The 17,086-nt window shown below is 43.4% G+C and overlaps 1 protein-coding gene across 1 annotated transcript in view; it reads left to right on the top strand.

Moving 5' to 3' along the window:
• LOC146613591 (receptor-type tyrosine-protein phosphatase S-like) overlaps positions 1–17,086 on the top strand; it is a 71,027-nt gene that overhangs the window by 5,301 nt on the left and 48,640 nt on the right. The window contains exons 2-4 of the mRNA XM_085378136.1: positions 7,989–8,202; positions 11,570–11,715; positions 13,053–13,194. Of these exons, the coding sequence (XP_085234262.1) occupies positions 8,058–8,202; positions 11,570–11,715; positions 13,053–13,194 (433 nt within the window). The 5' untranslated portion in view covers positions 7,989–8,057. The remainder of the gene's footprint in view (positions 1–7,988; positions 8,203–11,569; positions 11,716–13,052; positions 13,195–17,086) is intronic.

The raw sequence follows: 17,086 nt of genomic DNA, 5'->3' as shown, positions 1-17,086 counted from the left end.
ACAACTTTATTGTCCCTCAAGGAGAAATTCATTTGGCGTCACAAATCTCATCTCCATCAGGAAGTCATGCAATGGCTGGTTAGTGACAGACCTTTTAAGAGTAGCGCCTGTGTAGCACGTAAATAGGATTCGTTCACCGGCGTATGCGGCAAAAACATTGCAAGTTTTCAGTGTTTTGCCTTATTTTATATGTTTTACATTGACCTTAACTGCATACCAAACAGTGTGGCGTGTGAAATGAATGCTGATGCTCTACAGATGATCTCAGTGTTGCTGGAGAAAAGTGCTGCAGTTGTGAGTTAATGAGCTCTCAGTGGACGGCGTGTCATGTGACCACAGGTGATACCATGGCAGCGAAAATACTCTGGAGAGAGTGGCTTCTTGGACAAACAAACAATGTGTCGACAGGAAATGAATAAGGACCTGCCGAAGCGGTTGCACATCGTTTACCTGAGCAAATATTAAAAGGAGGGTCGCTTCAAAATCGCAGCACAAAAGCTGCCTTTAAACACTTGTAAGGTTATGCCCGGGGCGTGTTGGACTTTAAACCATCTGCTGTGTGTTTGCAGACAGTGATTTTCATTTTTATAAATCAATAAGAAGATGAATCGGTTTGAAGACTCTCCGTGAAGCTTACATTAATGACATCCTCGTTGTTGGGTTATGTATGAATGGTAAATCAGAAAGGCGCTGTCTTTCTCAAGGCTGCTGTTATTACTCTCGAGGCTTTTAACGGGCTCTGAAATCCGCTTCACACAGCGTGGCTTTGTCTCCTAGCTGATGTGTAGGTTTCGAGAAAGAGCTGAAACGTGGAGGTAAAAATGTGTGGCATGTCCCATTAATGAAGCACAAGTGTGTGTTTTGTGTGTGCGTGTGTGTGTGTGTGTGTTTTGCTTGATGGGCTTGATAATTCATCTAAAACACATTTATTACCAGTGTTTTGGATTTATGTAAAGAAGCAATCGCCCTGCTTACATCTGAATCAGGAGCGGACAATTTACACTCTGCATCTTTTCTCATATGTCAGAGCTGTTTAACAATTAGGGACGTACATGCAAGTGCATAACTATGTGGACATCAGTATGTATATACAGTTCTTTCTCCCGCTGGGATAAGAGTCTGTGCCAGCCTTGGATATGCTAATTGGACAGTGAGTTGACAAGGGCTCAACCATCAGCCTGCGTAATGAGCCGCTGCACAGAAGATCGGCTGCCTCTGAAGAAGCGGCAACAGAGGAGGCAAAAAAACAAGGGGGTGCGGGGGGGGGATTGGGTCGCTGAAAGAAAATTACGAATTATGTTTGGGTGTTTGCGAGCTCAGTGTTGCCGTTTCAGCTGAGTGAGCATTGCGTAGGTGTCTGCATGTGGACACGCGCGCATCCTCTTCCTCTGCTTTTGTCAGATAAAAACCTTCATCTGTCAGGTGAAAACGCATCTGCTAAAATGTCAATTGTTTTTTTTTTCTTTTCTTTTTTTTTTTTTAGGGAGGAAAGAGCCATGTTTTAGCTGGATGACAATGCATTTTGGCATTACCCTAAGGGATTTGAAAGAGGTTTATGAGCCTAAGGGGTTGAAAAATTGACTGAGCTCACGGAGGAGCAAATAATCCTTGAACTTATTTGAAAGCGTGAAAAATTGTCAAATTGAAGCTGCAAGGTTTGCACACAGTTCCGTGATGCATAGATCATGAATATGGGACCTGTTGTCAGGGCCTATGGATTCTGGGCTGACTCTTAAATATCCTGGCTTTCCTACCAATCTTAACAAGTATAAAGATTACACACAACGTTCAGCTGAGAATCAGATCCATCTGGCCCTTGTGTGTACTGGCTTCATAATTATATTACTATCATATTTTTTCAAAATCACTCATTCGACTTGGAGCCTTGTCAGACAGTAACATACTTAAACTCGGTGTAAGCAGCTAATGGGTAAAACTACCACCTCAGAAAACAGGTGGCAGGGTATTAAAGAACCCTTAGCTGTTAAAATAAAGGTCAGAGAGTAATTTAATTTTTTAAATTAAATGTAATCTAATACCAGTGCAATGAATGTGTTTAACAGATGTGTGACATTAGGAAAGGATCTTTTTCTCATTGAAATGTTAAGGACACCAGAAGGATCAAATCTAACTTCTTGCGAGGAGGCGACAAGGACTTCCTTAGCCAGTAAATGCGTGTCAACCCTCTGACCTCCCGTAAGATAATCAGGCCTGTGTACACTTTTATAGCATTTTACAGGCATTTCCTGCTTAGCAGGATCTAGTCCATCTGTTGCTAGGCTTATCTGAGGCTGTTTTATCCATCAGAAAGAGATGCCTCTTTCTAGTTGTGTTGGTCAGTCTGACCTTGGAGCCCCTTTTAAGACGCGTGGGTGTACATTTGCCTCACCATTGTTGGGATACGGCAGCTTTAGTCCGTCCCGGGTATGCAGCGATTGAGGTCAAAGTGAAAGTTAGTTTGGTTAGTCACGCTTCTGTCTCTCCTCTCCACCCCTCCCTTTGTTCATCATCACGAATCAGTGTGTCGTCTTGGCTCGGAAACGTAGTTTTGATGGGGAAAAACTGAAGCGCGTCCAGATTTTTCTTTATAATGGGGAACAGCGATTTTAATGCTTAAATAGTCACATGATGCTCGTGCTGCTCTATAATTTTATTGATGTGCTGATGTGCAGAGAGAAAGGCTGTACTGGCATCTTCTCTTAATGCTGGGATTAGAAAGAGGGGTCAGACACCCAGGACGTTGCTGCAAATCTGGCTAAAATGAGGAAAGTCAAAGCGTAGAGTCCAGGAAAGCTCTTCTCTTTTTAGCTGTGGGTGATCAGTTAATTAAACTGTGACCTAAAGCTAAATTCACGCTCCCCACCAGAGAAAGCCTGAGAGAGTATGTGGGTAGATTCAGTTTTGAATTTTGTTTTGTTATCATCCCGAGAAAGTGTATTTAATCTGTAAAAGCTTATTTCATCATAATGAGAAAGCCATGCTGCTTTTTCTTTCTGAAGAGCTTATAATAAGGTATAAAAGGAAACTTCCTGCTGGAGACAGAAAGATTTGAAAGCACCCACAGTAGCACCCACACCAAACCCACCCCTGAATACCTGTGTATGTTCACATCAAAACTGTGCAAACAGAAATCTCTCTAAAACATTCAAGTAAAGCAAACCGTCAGCTACATCAAGGTGTCGAAACAAATGAGGAATTAAAGTCAGCACTCACCTGTCACACAGTATGACCCAGAAACAAATTAAACAAACAGAAGAACTGATGAACAAAGACACATGTATTAATAATGTATGCTGTTCTCCGTCTACTAATCCAAATAGGAAAATGAAAATGCATAATTTTCAAATAAAAAAAGACGACAGATAATTTCTAGTGATTTGTTTTTAAATGTACTTTTTAAAATTGTTGAGATGTTGTAAGTCAGATCTGGCAGAGTTAAGGATAGTTATTTATAATTTTACAACAAGATACTTTGAGCTGCTCCCTTTTTCACACGGGCTCGCCACAGCAGGTAGCGCTCCGTGCTTAATTTGGCAGATGTTTTTTTTTAAATACCAGATGCCCTTCCTGACGTAACCCAAACAGGTTTGTGTTTTCTCCTAGGATTGAACCTGGGAGCTTTCACTTGCTAAGCAAATGTGTAAACCGTACTGCGGTACTACCACTACTAAGTACTACCACTCTAATCCTCCAATCTTATTTTCTTTATGAGCAAAGCTGTTATTCTCTCTTGGACAAGTAATCATTTTGTGTGCAATTAGTGCTTTCATTCATAGTTCACTTTAGTAATTATTAACTAAGTCGAAGAAAAATGCAAGTCACAATTTAACTGAGACCAGAGTGGTGCCTTTAAATTGCCTTTTTTCCCCTGACCAACCATCAAGCCCCCTAATTACTCAGCTCAGTGTGACATGATTTAAAGCAAAATAGTCACTTAGTGAAGATAGAGAATAACAGTAATTGGGATAAGGCTTAAATGAATGGATGACAGAAAAGTCACAATCTCATCAATGAATTGATGATCCGCATTTCCCCTCGGTTATGTGCTACTTAGAAAAGAAGGCAGCGCACGCGACATATATGGGTTTTCCTTCCATGCCTACATGTTTCTTAGGCTATTTCTGTGAGTCATGTTTGCTCTCAGAGGTGTGATTTGAAACTCCAGCAGCAGCCTTGTTTATAGGCTCAGACCCGTAATGAAAATGGTAGCTGCGGGTTGGGAATTTTATTGGTGTTTGTCAAAATGTCCCCTGATAACGCTGTTTGGATGCGCGTTGTATGAGGCAGCCCCTGCTTCAGCATCCTGCAGCATTAAGCAAGACCGATGGAGGTTTAGTTGGAGTACGCAGGTCTACATATGCATTTAAATTCCAGGGAGGGGTAGGGGGTGGGGGGCATCTCCGTGTTTGAGTGACAGCTGTTTTTTTTCTTGTTAGAGAGGAGCCTCAGATATTTTATTTCCACTGCTAAAAATGTAACCAGGGCGGTGTAGCTCATGCCTGCAGTAAGCCGTACTTCATCCTGTGCTTCTGATCCTCAGCGTGTGAGCATGTGTGTGTGTTCATAAACGTGTGTGTGTCTGTGGGCTGTGTGTTTAAGAGAGAAAGTGAAGGGAAGTGTGAGCGAGCGAGTGCCAATCTCCCCCATGATGCTTTGCCATCTGCCATGCTTATGTGTGTGCGTTCGTGTTGTGTGCGCACGGCCCTGTGGGTGTGCAAGCATTTGCGAGTGTCGTTTGCCTACAGGGTCCAGGGTCGTAGAAACATGAAGTAATATCGCTTCTAGTCTGGCCATGTATGTTAGTGATACAGGATTTCTACTCCAAATGCCTCCACTCCAAGCTGGCACTAAAACGTGCATAATTCAAGACATGGTTATATTTTTGCCGAAAAAGTTTAAGTGCCCATATTTGTGTACATGATTTCAGAATCACTGATAAAAATGTGAGAGAAGGCTAACTGCAGTGCATGCATTCTCATTAAAATCCAAAAATAACTCAGTGGTGCACAGCCATGTGTTTATTTCTGTTTATTTCAGTTGTGTTCCCTGTAATTATAAATGCCAGACTACGTATATACATATGTATAGTTGGACTGATTCCTCCTCTACAAGACTCCTTTGATGCTTACTCCCAGAACTGGATCCAAATTAAAGGTAAAAGGAATCAACACGAGCCTCCTTATCAGGTGTGCTCACTCACAGCTAACGTGGTGCAGCAGGAAACAGATCTGGTCCTTCCATGAGTGCTCGTGGCTCGTTGTCATGGAGACGGGCCTTGGGAGACCATCTCAACCCACTTGTGGTGCAAGGCATCGCGGGTACGGTGGGAAGGGAGGGAGTGAGGAGGGTGGAGGGAAGGAAGGTGCGGGGTGGGAGGACGAGGTGAGGAAAACAAAACATGTCATCTTTCCGAGGGGCCCCAGCGGAGCAGGGCCAGGTTGGATGCCACCTAAACAATGTTATTTCATCAGCCTGATGGGGCACAATAACCGGTGTACGTTTCACCACCTGAGCTTTGGTGTCATTATCGGCTTCCCCGCAATAAATAGCACACGCATCCCCATCAATCTATCTGTCTGGCTGACCATCTGTGTTGTCACACTGAAAAGGTAATAAGCACAACCCCTGCTGTCCTCTCTCTTTCCGGATGCTGAGCTCGGATGATCGGGGTGGGGGGAGTTGCAGTATCTCTGAGGGGTTATTGGCCTGAGTCATGAGAATTTTTGTGCTCGCACCTTTTAATTCTGCTTCGGCAATGAGCAACGTGCCTGGTTGTTGACTGTTTGTATGCTGAGAGGTGAAGACGATTGTTAGTTACCATAAGCACGAGCTCAGATATGCTTAGATGGGCCTGGTCTGCTGGGTCTGCTCCTGCTGGGGCTTCTGTGTATCTGTTTTGGCTTCTTCCCTCAACTTTCACAGCTGTAGGATGCTCTAAGCTCTTTTGTTTGAACTGTGTCAATGGACCAACAACAGCTGGAGCAGCCGGTGCAGGGCAGCTGGGGCGGAGGAAGAGGATTTGTATACAAGCAGGGGTTAGAGTGCGTATAAAAAAAACAAAAACGAGTAAAGGAGATGAATGATCGGGTATCACAGAGAAGATGGCATCGAGGAAGGAAAAGAGAAAAACGGGGAGGAGAGGGGCGGAAGCGGATGAAAGGAAATGGGAGAAGAGGAGATTTCTGGAATACTGAGACTAATGCAGGAGTGTGACGAGAGTAAGATTAAGGATTAGAGGCTGTGCGTCTATAGTGAAGGTAGAGGTAGAGAGGGGTTTTTGTCAGTAGGTGAAAAGACAACAGGGAGGAGGGGATAAACGAAATGATAGAAAGGGTTGGACTGAGGTCACAGAGAGATATTAGTGCCACAGCAAATCCAGCACACAGGACAGTGGTAGCAGACGCTGCATCATGCAAGGAGTGCCTAATGTTTCAGTGGCCATGTGGCTCTACGCAGAACGGTAACCCTGGTTAGATTAACGCTGGCAAATTGAGTTTCCGTAAGAGGGGAATTTACTTAACATGCTACCAATGGTGCTCAAATGAGCTCTGATCTGATTTTTCTTATCACATTGTTCAATTGAAAAGGGGACACTGAAAGCTTTTCTATTCAGCGGCTATTACACGGCGTTAGATAAGGCGAGGGCAGAGCGGCGAGAAGAGTCTCTATCAGATAGACGGCCATGTTTTCAGTCGAGCTATTTTTAGTGTAGGAACTGGCAGACAGTAATGTTTATGAGCAGGTCATTAGCTCAATAAGTGGTTGGAGGAGACTTTGAATATGTAACTCACCAGAAATGCCGCTTTCGCTTAGGAAAGGCGACTAAGTGTCGGCCTGATCGCTGCTCCTCCATTTCTGGCAGCGTATCGGCGGATGTCAGGGTGAAAGTGTGCTTATGGGTGTTTGCGCATATTTATGTGCCAATCACAGCCTGCCCTGTCACCTGTTAATGCTTATTATGTCTCCCTGGGAGCGTATATGTTATCCCGTACTGCTGCTTGAAAGGAGAACATGTATGTGCGTGATTTATGACAGGTTAACAAAGGCTCCTTTCTCATTTGGCCTCCCCACCTGCGTTCTGACACATCGGGTGAGAGGGGTGGGGGTCGGAAGAGCTCGATAGGACTGAGGAGTTATTGACTCCCAGACGGGGAGCTTCTGCACAGCTTGTCTAAATCTCTGTAAGCAGGCAGAGCTGAATTATGTTCAGTCTTACAGATTTGTGTGCCCATGTGCGCTTGTGTTTGTGTGAAGAAAGAGAGTGAAAAAAAGAAAAAAAAGAAATGCTGATGGAGATCCCCCCCAAGGCTAGGGATTAACAAGAAGGGGGTACATCTATTAAAGCAGCAGCTTCTGATACGTTTGCCGTTATTGAATTTTGCCGCATTCCTACTGACCCCCCCCCCCCCCCCCCCACTCTTCTTTGTTTGAGTGTTTTCCATTACGGTGGTACACTCTGGATGTATTATTGCATTAACACTTTTATGTGGCACCAGAAAACTAAAATACTGAACGCTAAGAAGGAATTAGGCCAGAGCAAAATGAAATTATTAGGACGTCTTAGAAAAAAAAAGAACTTAAAACTGTATCATTGCAGCTCATTTCACGGCTCACTAGAAAAGAAGACTTATTAATACAGAAGCAGTATGCTGGAAACTATTTCGGTCTGTTTCTTGTCATAGTTATTGAGCAGTGGCTCTATTGTTCTGGTATTAGTTCAGCCAGAGCTGGCCTGCTTGAGCTGTTAATCCCAAGTCAGAAGTGCTCTGACTAAATCAAAAGACCTAATCCTGCATTAGCATGAATATGTCTTTAATTTTCTTCGTGTTTTTATTATTTTTTCTACATTAGTATAAAGTATTGTATGTTTTCCCTCTTCCTTCATGGTGCGTTGACATTTCAGATGCTGCTCTAAAAGCAGAATGATGAATCAGAGGTGACGGAAATATGCCTGACCTTCCTTCTTTTTTTTTCTCTTGTGTCTGCAGAGTGCCTATCCCTGTTGAGTGAAGCCCTACTCAAATCTCCGTCATCTCTAACCAATCCACGGTGGTGCCATGCCTCGGCCCAAGACTGGTGGAGTCCTGGCCCAGGCCAGAAGGCCAATCCTGGGGCTGTGGATTAGCCTATCTCCCCTGTGTCTGCTGTTGCCTTTGATTATCCTGCTAACCAGACCTTTGAGCAGCGTGGGTGAAGCACTAGGTACATCTATCTATCTATCTATCTATCTATCTGTCTATCTGTCTGTCTGTCTGTCTGTCTGTCTGTGTCTATTTATGTGTTGGTAGTCTTTTTTTGTCTTTTTGTCTTTTTCTCAGTTGAATGGCAGCTGGTATATTGTCAGCAATGAATGCGAGGCACAGACGTGTATATATATGTGGCTGTGTGTGTGTGTGCGTCTTTGATTCTGTGTGTGTGTGTGTGTATGTGAGTCTATGTGTGCGGTGTGTGTTGTATATGTGTGTGTGTGTGTGTGTGTGTGTGTGTGTGTGTGTGTGTGTGTGTGTGTGTGTGTGTGTGTGTGTGTGTGTATGAGAGGAGTGGATCCAGGCCCGTCAGCACATCATCTTAGGGCTGTAGCGTTGTTAATGTGTTGTGATAAGCCAGGAGGTTCCATCAGCATGTTCCTCATCATCTCCTTGATTACAACATTTCCACAAATTTCCTGCCTCAGTTGGCCACACACATAAGATACACAAATGCACACACACACACAGCTGTCAGAGCTCTGAAAATGTTACTAAACTGATATATTTAGATTTTCTTGGATAAGAAGGTAAGATAGGTTAAAGACAGAGATGGCACCTCTCACCATTAGATACGGCAGTTGCCTCGTGCATTTTTTTTTTCATCTCCCATTTGCGTAACCAATTTGCGTCCACGGTTCTTTTATAAGACTGACATCATATCTGAAATCTTTTTATATTCAGTGAAGAGAAAAAAAATTACACACCAGCCAACTTTCAGCTGAAATGTTGTGGGACTGAATATTGCTGCTTTTTGACCACCTACAGTGTTGCTCAGCAGAGCAGATAGTATTGTGGAGGGGAAAATAATCTTTCTTTCCCTGTAGATCCAAATCTCTCTAGCTTTCTGAGTAACGAAGGAGATAAAATCATAACTGGAATTCTTCCATTAACAATATGTATAGCAGAACAATGACCAAATTAGCCTAGGTAAACAGATTACACCATATAATGGACAATAAGTACTTCTAAAAACGAGAGATTTGCTAGTAGGCCCTCAGTGCCTCTGAGTATTTACTGGTTCAACTCAGCTCTTTTCCAAATTATTGAAAATTAATTTCAGATATTATGCTTCACCATCACTTTGTCGAATTTTATGCAAAACATGGTTAGCGTTTCCCTGACAGCGATCCTCTTCCGAGACAGTGTTCCTTTTATTTTCGTCTCTTATGTGCCCAGCAACACATCGTACTCTGCAGTCATCATCTTTGTATCACAGGAGGTTTTATTTTTAAATTTCCTTTCATTTTTGTCACGCATTTAGCCAGGAAATGCAAACAAAGTTGACAACAAAAAACACACAATCAGGAAGAGATGCATTATTAAAGTGGCTTAAGGGCTTGTCAGACCACAGCTGGTTGCACTAATACCTTTGCCATAAGTAGCGTCTTTTAGAGCTGTACATTTCACAAGAGGTTACTCTAATTCCCCCAAAAGAAAATTTCCAACCCAAACTTATTCCTCTTTAGCCCACAGCGTTACTTGAAACAAGCTCCGAACTCATGGCACTACGCCTGCAGGTGCCAGCTGTATCTCAGCTCAGCAGCAGTCAGTCTTTCAGTCAAATGATTACCGGTTACAAAGGTGCTCCCTTAAAAACAGACAATAGGTATTTCAGTGGTAGACCATCCTGTTCCGTGGAAACAGAGTGGGACTTGGTATTAAAGAGCCACGGTTTCTCATTAGTGCCTCTTTTTTCGGGGCAGCTTTCTGGAATCTTCCTCTCATAACTAGTTGCTGTTCAGTCCACATCCATCCAGAGCCAGTAGCTTGTAGGGCTTTTCTCTGGCTTTCAGAAGAGGCTTAAGTGGTAACACTGCCAGTGGGGTAGGTTTTGCACGCGGATTGGTGTTGAAGTACATTAAAAAGAACATAGAAAACGTTTTGGACTCAAAGTAAAGCCACCGAAAACCATGTTCAATCCCTAAGAAGAACATGAAATTCATTCATAACCCTATAGGATGGAGAAAGCAGTTTCAGCCATGGCATTTAGTCTTTTTTGATTTTTTTTTTTTTTTGATAGTTCTTATATTGTTGTCAGAAAAAACCAGCAGCCTGCTCAATAGTCTGTGCTTTTCTAAGAGTCCTCAGAAAAAACTACCCTGCTCTTGAATCCCAAAATGGTGGGCATAAATTTGTTCTGATTGACTCTACTGTACCAGCTTTTTGCTTCTTCCTGTGCGGATTATGGCAAACCACTTTATTTCTGACATTCAGAGTGGGTCTTTAAGAGACAACACGGGGCAGTCGGGACAGGAGCAGTCTTTTGACATAATGTTATTCCAGTTACTGTCAAGGCACTGGGAAGTGTTCTGCATGGCTGTTAACCAACGAAGTGAGTAGGAGTGGGAAGACGTGCAAAAAGGCTTTAGAATCTGCTGGTGATTTCTTGATAGGCATGGCTTCTTTTTTTTTTTGCTCCTGTGTGGTCTTCAGAGCAGAAGTGAATCAACACAGGCAGACCTCACCCACCCAGATGTAGGGGAGGAGGCATCCAGGTTGCCATGGTAAGGGTCATCCTGATTTCACCCTGATGGATAGCGGTGTTTCTGTAGCTGAGGAGGAGTTAAGCTGGGCACCATGGAAACAGGCCACAGACAGATAGCAAAGGGTGGATGCATGAGGTTGTTTGACTGATCTGACTCAGCCGCTGTGAGAAGTGTAGGTTCGCTACGCCTGGCTCAATATCACACTTGGAAATTGCTGTTTTCGTCTTAGAGGGCGACCGCAGCGCTCATACGTCCCACCTAAGATGCTTTCGGCCTCCAAGATGAAATTGTCTCCTTGAGTCGACTCTGAAAATTAACAAAAGCCTGTGCAGCTGTGTTCATTGTGTTTGCTAACATCATCAGGATCTCTGTGCAGTTCTTTGGCATGCACAGGCATAAAATGACACCTCTGATATTAATACATTTAAACCAATTATATGCTGTGAATTTGCAGCCAACACTTCACCTACCTGTGAAACACTCATGTGTCATGACAGCCTGTGCTGCATGAAATACAATGGCAGCCTGCCCTCGAGAAAGCAGAGAGACGGAGAGAGAGAAAGAGATGTTCCTGTGAAGCCCAGCCCCATCTTTTATTTATGGCCCACAGGAAGTCCTTCAGTTTGTCCTCTAGATGATACCCAGGAAGTAAGCACAACACATAGCCATCAGAACACAAGTCGGCCTGACCAGTCACTGACAGTGAAATGGGGCGTGGTCAGCGGGGACGGTTGTTGCTGGTTGTGGAGTTCATTTGTAGCCCTCTGGTGTCTTGTTTTAATTTTCCCCCATCCCTCACTCACTTTTCTCCCTCCTTTTCTCTCTCTCTCTTAGCTCCCCCAAAATTCACCAAGACTCCCACAGACCAGATCGGAGTATCAGGAGGTGTAGCATCATTTGTGTGCCAAGCCACAGGCAATCCCAAGCCCTCTGTCTACTGGAACAAGAAGGGCAAGAAGGTCAACTCCCAGCGTATCGAGGTGGTTGTCACAGTGCTCAATGTTCAACTCCTACTGTAACTGCATGACAGATATGAATATGCAAATCCATTTAAAAAACATGCATATTATTTGAATGTATACATTAATTACAACCTTGACGTTACACTGTAAATAAATTTATACAGAGAGTGGATAGGCGAAAAACTGTTAAGATAAAACTTTGTTATGTATGTGAGAAATAGTTTTTTTTCCAGTTATTTTTTTTTTTTATTTTAATATAAAATACTAAAAATATGTTTTGGAATCAAGGTATGTTCACAAATTTTTGAAATACACAGACTGGTATCTTTGATGTGTCTGATTAAATAAGAGGCTACACCAGTGCGCTGATTAGCTTAGCTTAGCATACAGAATGGTAGCTGGGTGAAGCAGCTATTCGTTCTTTTTAAGTCTCTGAAAATAAAAATATAAAGGTAATTCATTGTTTGTTTAATCTGTACAATAAGTATAATATGCCAAACGTATTAAAGGGTTTATTATTATTGTTTTTACATGCTAAATCAGTACTCTACGCATGCAATTAGCCAGCTAGCTTGTCTATGCTGAAGCTAAGTGTAGCGCACACCTTCTTTAATGCTGATCTAAGTTAACTGACCTCTTGGCTGCAGCTCCAAAGTTAAACAGGCGGTATCAGTATTATCAAGAAGATAAAGAGACCCAACATTTAAACTATTAGTGAAAAATAATTGTTTAAAAATACATGTTTCCAATATACAGTAGATCACAAGGTTCCATTAAACGTCCGATCATTTTACAAACCTAAAATAAAACTAATCAATGGACCCTTAAGTATTACTGACTTTACTTCCTATTGAATTCACATATTGCTGTCATGGAGCTATACAGCAGCCTAGTCCAGAGAGTAAATTCTTGTGGCTCAGTAGAGGCCTGACTGTGTATTGATCCTGTGACCTAATGGTTAGAAATACTCAGTTTCTACCAGAGGACCTCATTCAACCCCCCCATCTCAGTAAGTATCAACCCAGATGAAGTGTATTTGTGCAAGAAACTGCCTCCTTCTTTACCCGCTCCAGGTAAATGTGTGAGCACAGGTAAATGTTTTGTATCTGTGCCTGACCTCTAGCATTTCCGTAGAGAAGAGCAAACAAAATCATTATTTGTATTTATTATTATTATTTGTATTTCTTTTTTTCTGGTGGGGCATGATGAAGTGCTTAGCTGTAATTGTTGTGATATTAACACAACACACACTGGGCCGAGGTGCTGACATGCAACATTATAGTCAGCTGCTCTAATAGTAGGGTTTATGTGCCTCCTCTGCTGTGACTAATATGTCTTGTTCTGTGGCTGTCCAGACCATAGAGTTTGATGATGGTGCAGGTGCTGTGCTGAGGATCCAACCACTTAGAGGTCCCCGAGATGAGAACACCTACGAGTGTGTGGCACGTAACAGCGTAGACGAGAAGTCTGTCACTGCAAAGCTGTCCATTATCAGAGGTAAGACAAACAAAAAACCCTCACATATACTGTACACACACACGCACACACACTGTGTCTACTCAAGAGGTGCTTTCTTTTGCACGCTCGCCTTCAACCGGCATCCCTGCTTCACTGAGCTGTCAGTCGTAGATGTAACAGCGAAGCAGGGCCGCACCCTGCCAGCACAGGAGGCTGCAGGGAGCTGCTCTTTTTATAGTCCCTCTGAGTGCAGCGAGCGTGATCTGGCCACAGAGAGGGCCAGCTAGCATGCTAGCTAAGGGGCATTTTAGCAAACTGTACCGGCTTGCTCTAAACGTTGCACTTCCCGTCCAGAGCGAGGGTGTTAATCGAATGTACACTGGCCCCTTGAAGGAAAACTTATCTAATGTGGAGCTCCAACATGTTATGGACTAAAATTGCAGCATGTGGCTGATAGCTTGGCATGAGAGCACCTACCATCTACCCAGCACAGCAGGAATGAAAGAAGAAACAGAGGCATGACTGCTCAGGCTGTTAATACATGAAGGAAAATCAAGGGATTACGCCCTGGTTTGGCAAAGAACCTTTGCTCGCTAGGAGTAAATAAGGAGGAAAAAGGGAAAGGGGGGATGGAAGAGGTCAAATGGAGATGATGGAAGATGAAAAGATGGCAGTAAGTTGCGTAACACAGCAGGATGCTGTGAAACAAAAGAGATTGAATGGGATGTCATAGGAGATGGGGTTTGGTGGGAGGTGGGGGTGTAGGAGTGAAGGAGATGGATGAGGATTGTGGAGCTGGCAGGGCGGTGTGGTAAGCAGAAGGCTGGTAGCCCAGGGAATAGACTCCTGTCCATCTGTTACCCAGCCCATCCTCTCTGCACACACAGCCCCAATCTAAAGCACATTACCACATAAACTACACCTCGAGGGCGAGCTTCCCAGTGTGTGTGTGTATGTGTGTGGTCGTGTTCGTGTGTGGGTGGTAGTGTGTTCCTGGTGCCATAACCTATTCTCTCAACCCGTTCTGTGTGCGGTGATGTCCCCATCCCTTCAGTGACATTACAATCTTCAGTCTTTGAGAGCAGAGTGAAGGGTAGCAATGAATAAGATAATATTTCACCGAGAGTACCAATCAGAATCAGAGCTGACTGTAGCTGTAATAGTTAGATTTGGCCTGAATGATCATGCACAGGCACGTCTCTGGCATTCAGTTGGCAATAAAGGCAATAATTTTGTGTATATATTATTTTTTTTGAGAGTTTTATGCTGCTTAGAAATTTGTTGCACATCAGCCATTTTTTGTAAGCTGTCCCTTTAACGTATCAGGGCGCATGAAGTCATTCTGGAAAGTGCTGCACATCAAACAACGGTGTAGGCTGGTTGTCAAGGTTGTCCACTAATCCCGGGGTTGGTGTTTTAATCCCTGGCCATTACCCTCGGACAATACACTAAACCCACAGTTGCTAGTGATTCCTGTTGAAAACCTTGATTTGCGTGAGCTGAGGTTAAAATTTATTTTTAGATGATTAATGCCTGTGTATTTTAAATCAAACTTTTCAGAAAATTTTAAAGTAAAGATATAAAATAAAATAAAAGTTTGTTGCCAAGATGTTTCTAAGTGTTTTTAAATTTATATTCAAAAGTAAATCTAAAGCTTCTTTGCTCTATATATACATAAACACGAGGAGAGGGATTTAAATTACCTGCAAGTTACTGCGCAGTTTTACTTCAACTTTACACAGTGACGGCACCTCCTCCTACTTCAAACATGACAGGATACTCCCAGTGTCTTGCACCCATGCAGCCTACTGTAGGCTCAGTGATATTCTGCAGAATAGATCATGTCATCCAAGAATGCTGTTAAGTGCACAAATGTCTGCAGAAATTGTGCTTGGGTCAGTCTTTAAAAAAGAACCAGTCCATCGTAGAAAAGGTCCACCACTGAAGTAGAAAAAAGGCTTTCCATTATTGGCCAAAACCCTTCCACTTCCACTGAAAAGTCTTTTTCATCCACTAATGTGCTTTATCTCATCGTTCTGTATAATGGTGGACTAAGACTAATAGCAGTTTCGTACAGAGTGAGGGGCTTGCAGTTGGCCACAGGATATTTACTGCTGCACTGTTGGCTGCCTAATGGGTGGAGATGTGGTAGGTTATGGGCTTTCACCAACATCATCATCATCTTTATCATCCTCACACATTACCTGTAAAATGACCTTTTTTCCTCCTATCTTTCTTTCTTTAACTCCAGGAGCCGTACTTTGGCCCTACAGCAATATCCGTTTCTAATTTCTTCTCTTCTGTTTTATTCATGCTTTCATTTTCTTAGCCATCTATTCTGTCTGTCTGACTCTGTTTTTAACTCCTTCCGTTGCATTGCTACATGCCCTCCGCTGCTCCACCCCTTCCCCTTTCCATCCCAGCTGCTCTTTTCTATGGACACTGCAGTTGTGTTGCTCTCCCTTCAGGAGACATGAATATCTGCAGCTCTGCATGTTTGAAAGCCTCTTGTGGGCGAGAGATTCTCATCACCGCAGCGCTGTATGTGTGTGCGCTGGTAAGCGTGCGCACGGGTGTGTGCGTGAGTGCATACATTTGTGTGCGTGTGTATGTCTGGTTTTGTGCAAAGTAATCCTGATTATATGTTCTGCCACCACGGCAAACACCCTTCATATGAACAACAGAGTCAGATCAGTGATTCCCCCTAGGCGTCTGCTGCATTGGCAGGCCGGCGGCTCAAGCAGCATTTCGGTCTGGAAACAACTAAGAGTATCTACTCAGCCTGCAGGAGGATTACACTCCTCGAGTGGAGAACTGGCTGTTTCATCATTTTTAACCCCTCGTCTTTGCTGTTTATATTTGGTCCTTCTTTCATTTTTTGAATTCTTCTTGAATGTTTATATGTGGTTCGGGAATCAGCCTTACATGTGGGATCCTGTTTAGTCCTGGCCCCCTAAAGTAGGGCACACAATGGTGAAGACACATGGGTTTTTCATGTGATTGGTCTACAAAGTCTGCATTTGCATTGCATTGTGATCTATTATCATAAAGGTCTATTAGCATTTAAAGTGCTCCCCTTCAGCCCTCCTGCAGTCAATAGGAGTCAAAGCATTAGAGCCTCTGAAGACTGCTGAGTGCGAGCAGATTAATCCTGAATCAGGCTCCCCGAGATCGGCTTTTATTCAGACTTCATTCATGCACATGGCCATTTCCCACTGAAATGAACTGAGAGATGAATAGGCAACCTGTTTCTTAACTGGGAGAAATAATGATTTTTTTCCGCGGGGAAGCGGGCGTGTTTGTGTGTGAATGTGGGAGAGAGAGAGAGTATCTGTTTGGGTTTCTGTGCGCGTGAGACGGAAATACAAAGAGGCACGGGGAAAGAAAACCTGGATTCATGTTTGTTTGTTTGCATCATATGCATTATGTGTTTGACCCTTTGGGTGTTTGTGTCTTTCCGTTCTACTGCCGCATGCGTGTGTGCATGCACGGACACACAAATTGCATATTTGCCCAGAACTGGTTGGCTCTACTGACTGGTTTTGGGCACTAGGCCTGATTGCCCTTCTGCAAACATAACCAGGCCAAAATGTACGCGCTCAACCTCTTGATACACACAAATACACGCAAACACAAAGCTCCGGGGAACAATGCTGCTCGACCCTTGCCAATGTTCCCCCAAACGCTGTTGACACACAGAGTGTTTGTATACACATGCCACATTTTTCCATAGGCTATCTTATCAATTTAACCAGGAGATGAAAAATAAGCGGCACTTTTGTGCAGCAGTGTTTGCTCTTGATAAATGATTCATTTTAGAGGAAAGTGTGATCAAGGCCATGCCCGCAGTATCTATTTCAAGCGGTCGCTGACTCATCCAGGAGCCTGGCTGAATACCTGTAGCTCCATATTCTCCTCTCTGGTGAACTGT

The sequence above is a fragment of the Diplotaxodon limnothrissa genome, linkage group LG18 (genome assembly GCF_057381915.1).
Source record: "Diplotaxodon limnothrissa isolate DT_005_m linkage group LG18, D_limnothrissa_male_GT1.1, whole genome shotgun sequence".
NCBI lineage: Eukaryota > Metazoa > Chordata > Actinopteri > Cichliformes > Cichlidae > Diplotaxodon > Diplotaxodon limnothrissa.
Note: the sequence above shows the minus strand (reverse complement) of the source record. Positions and strands in the feature narration are given on the sequence as shown.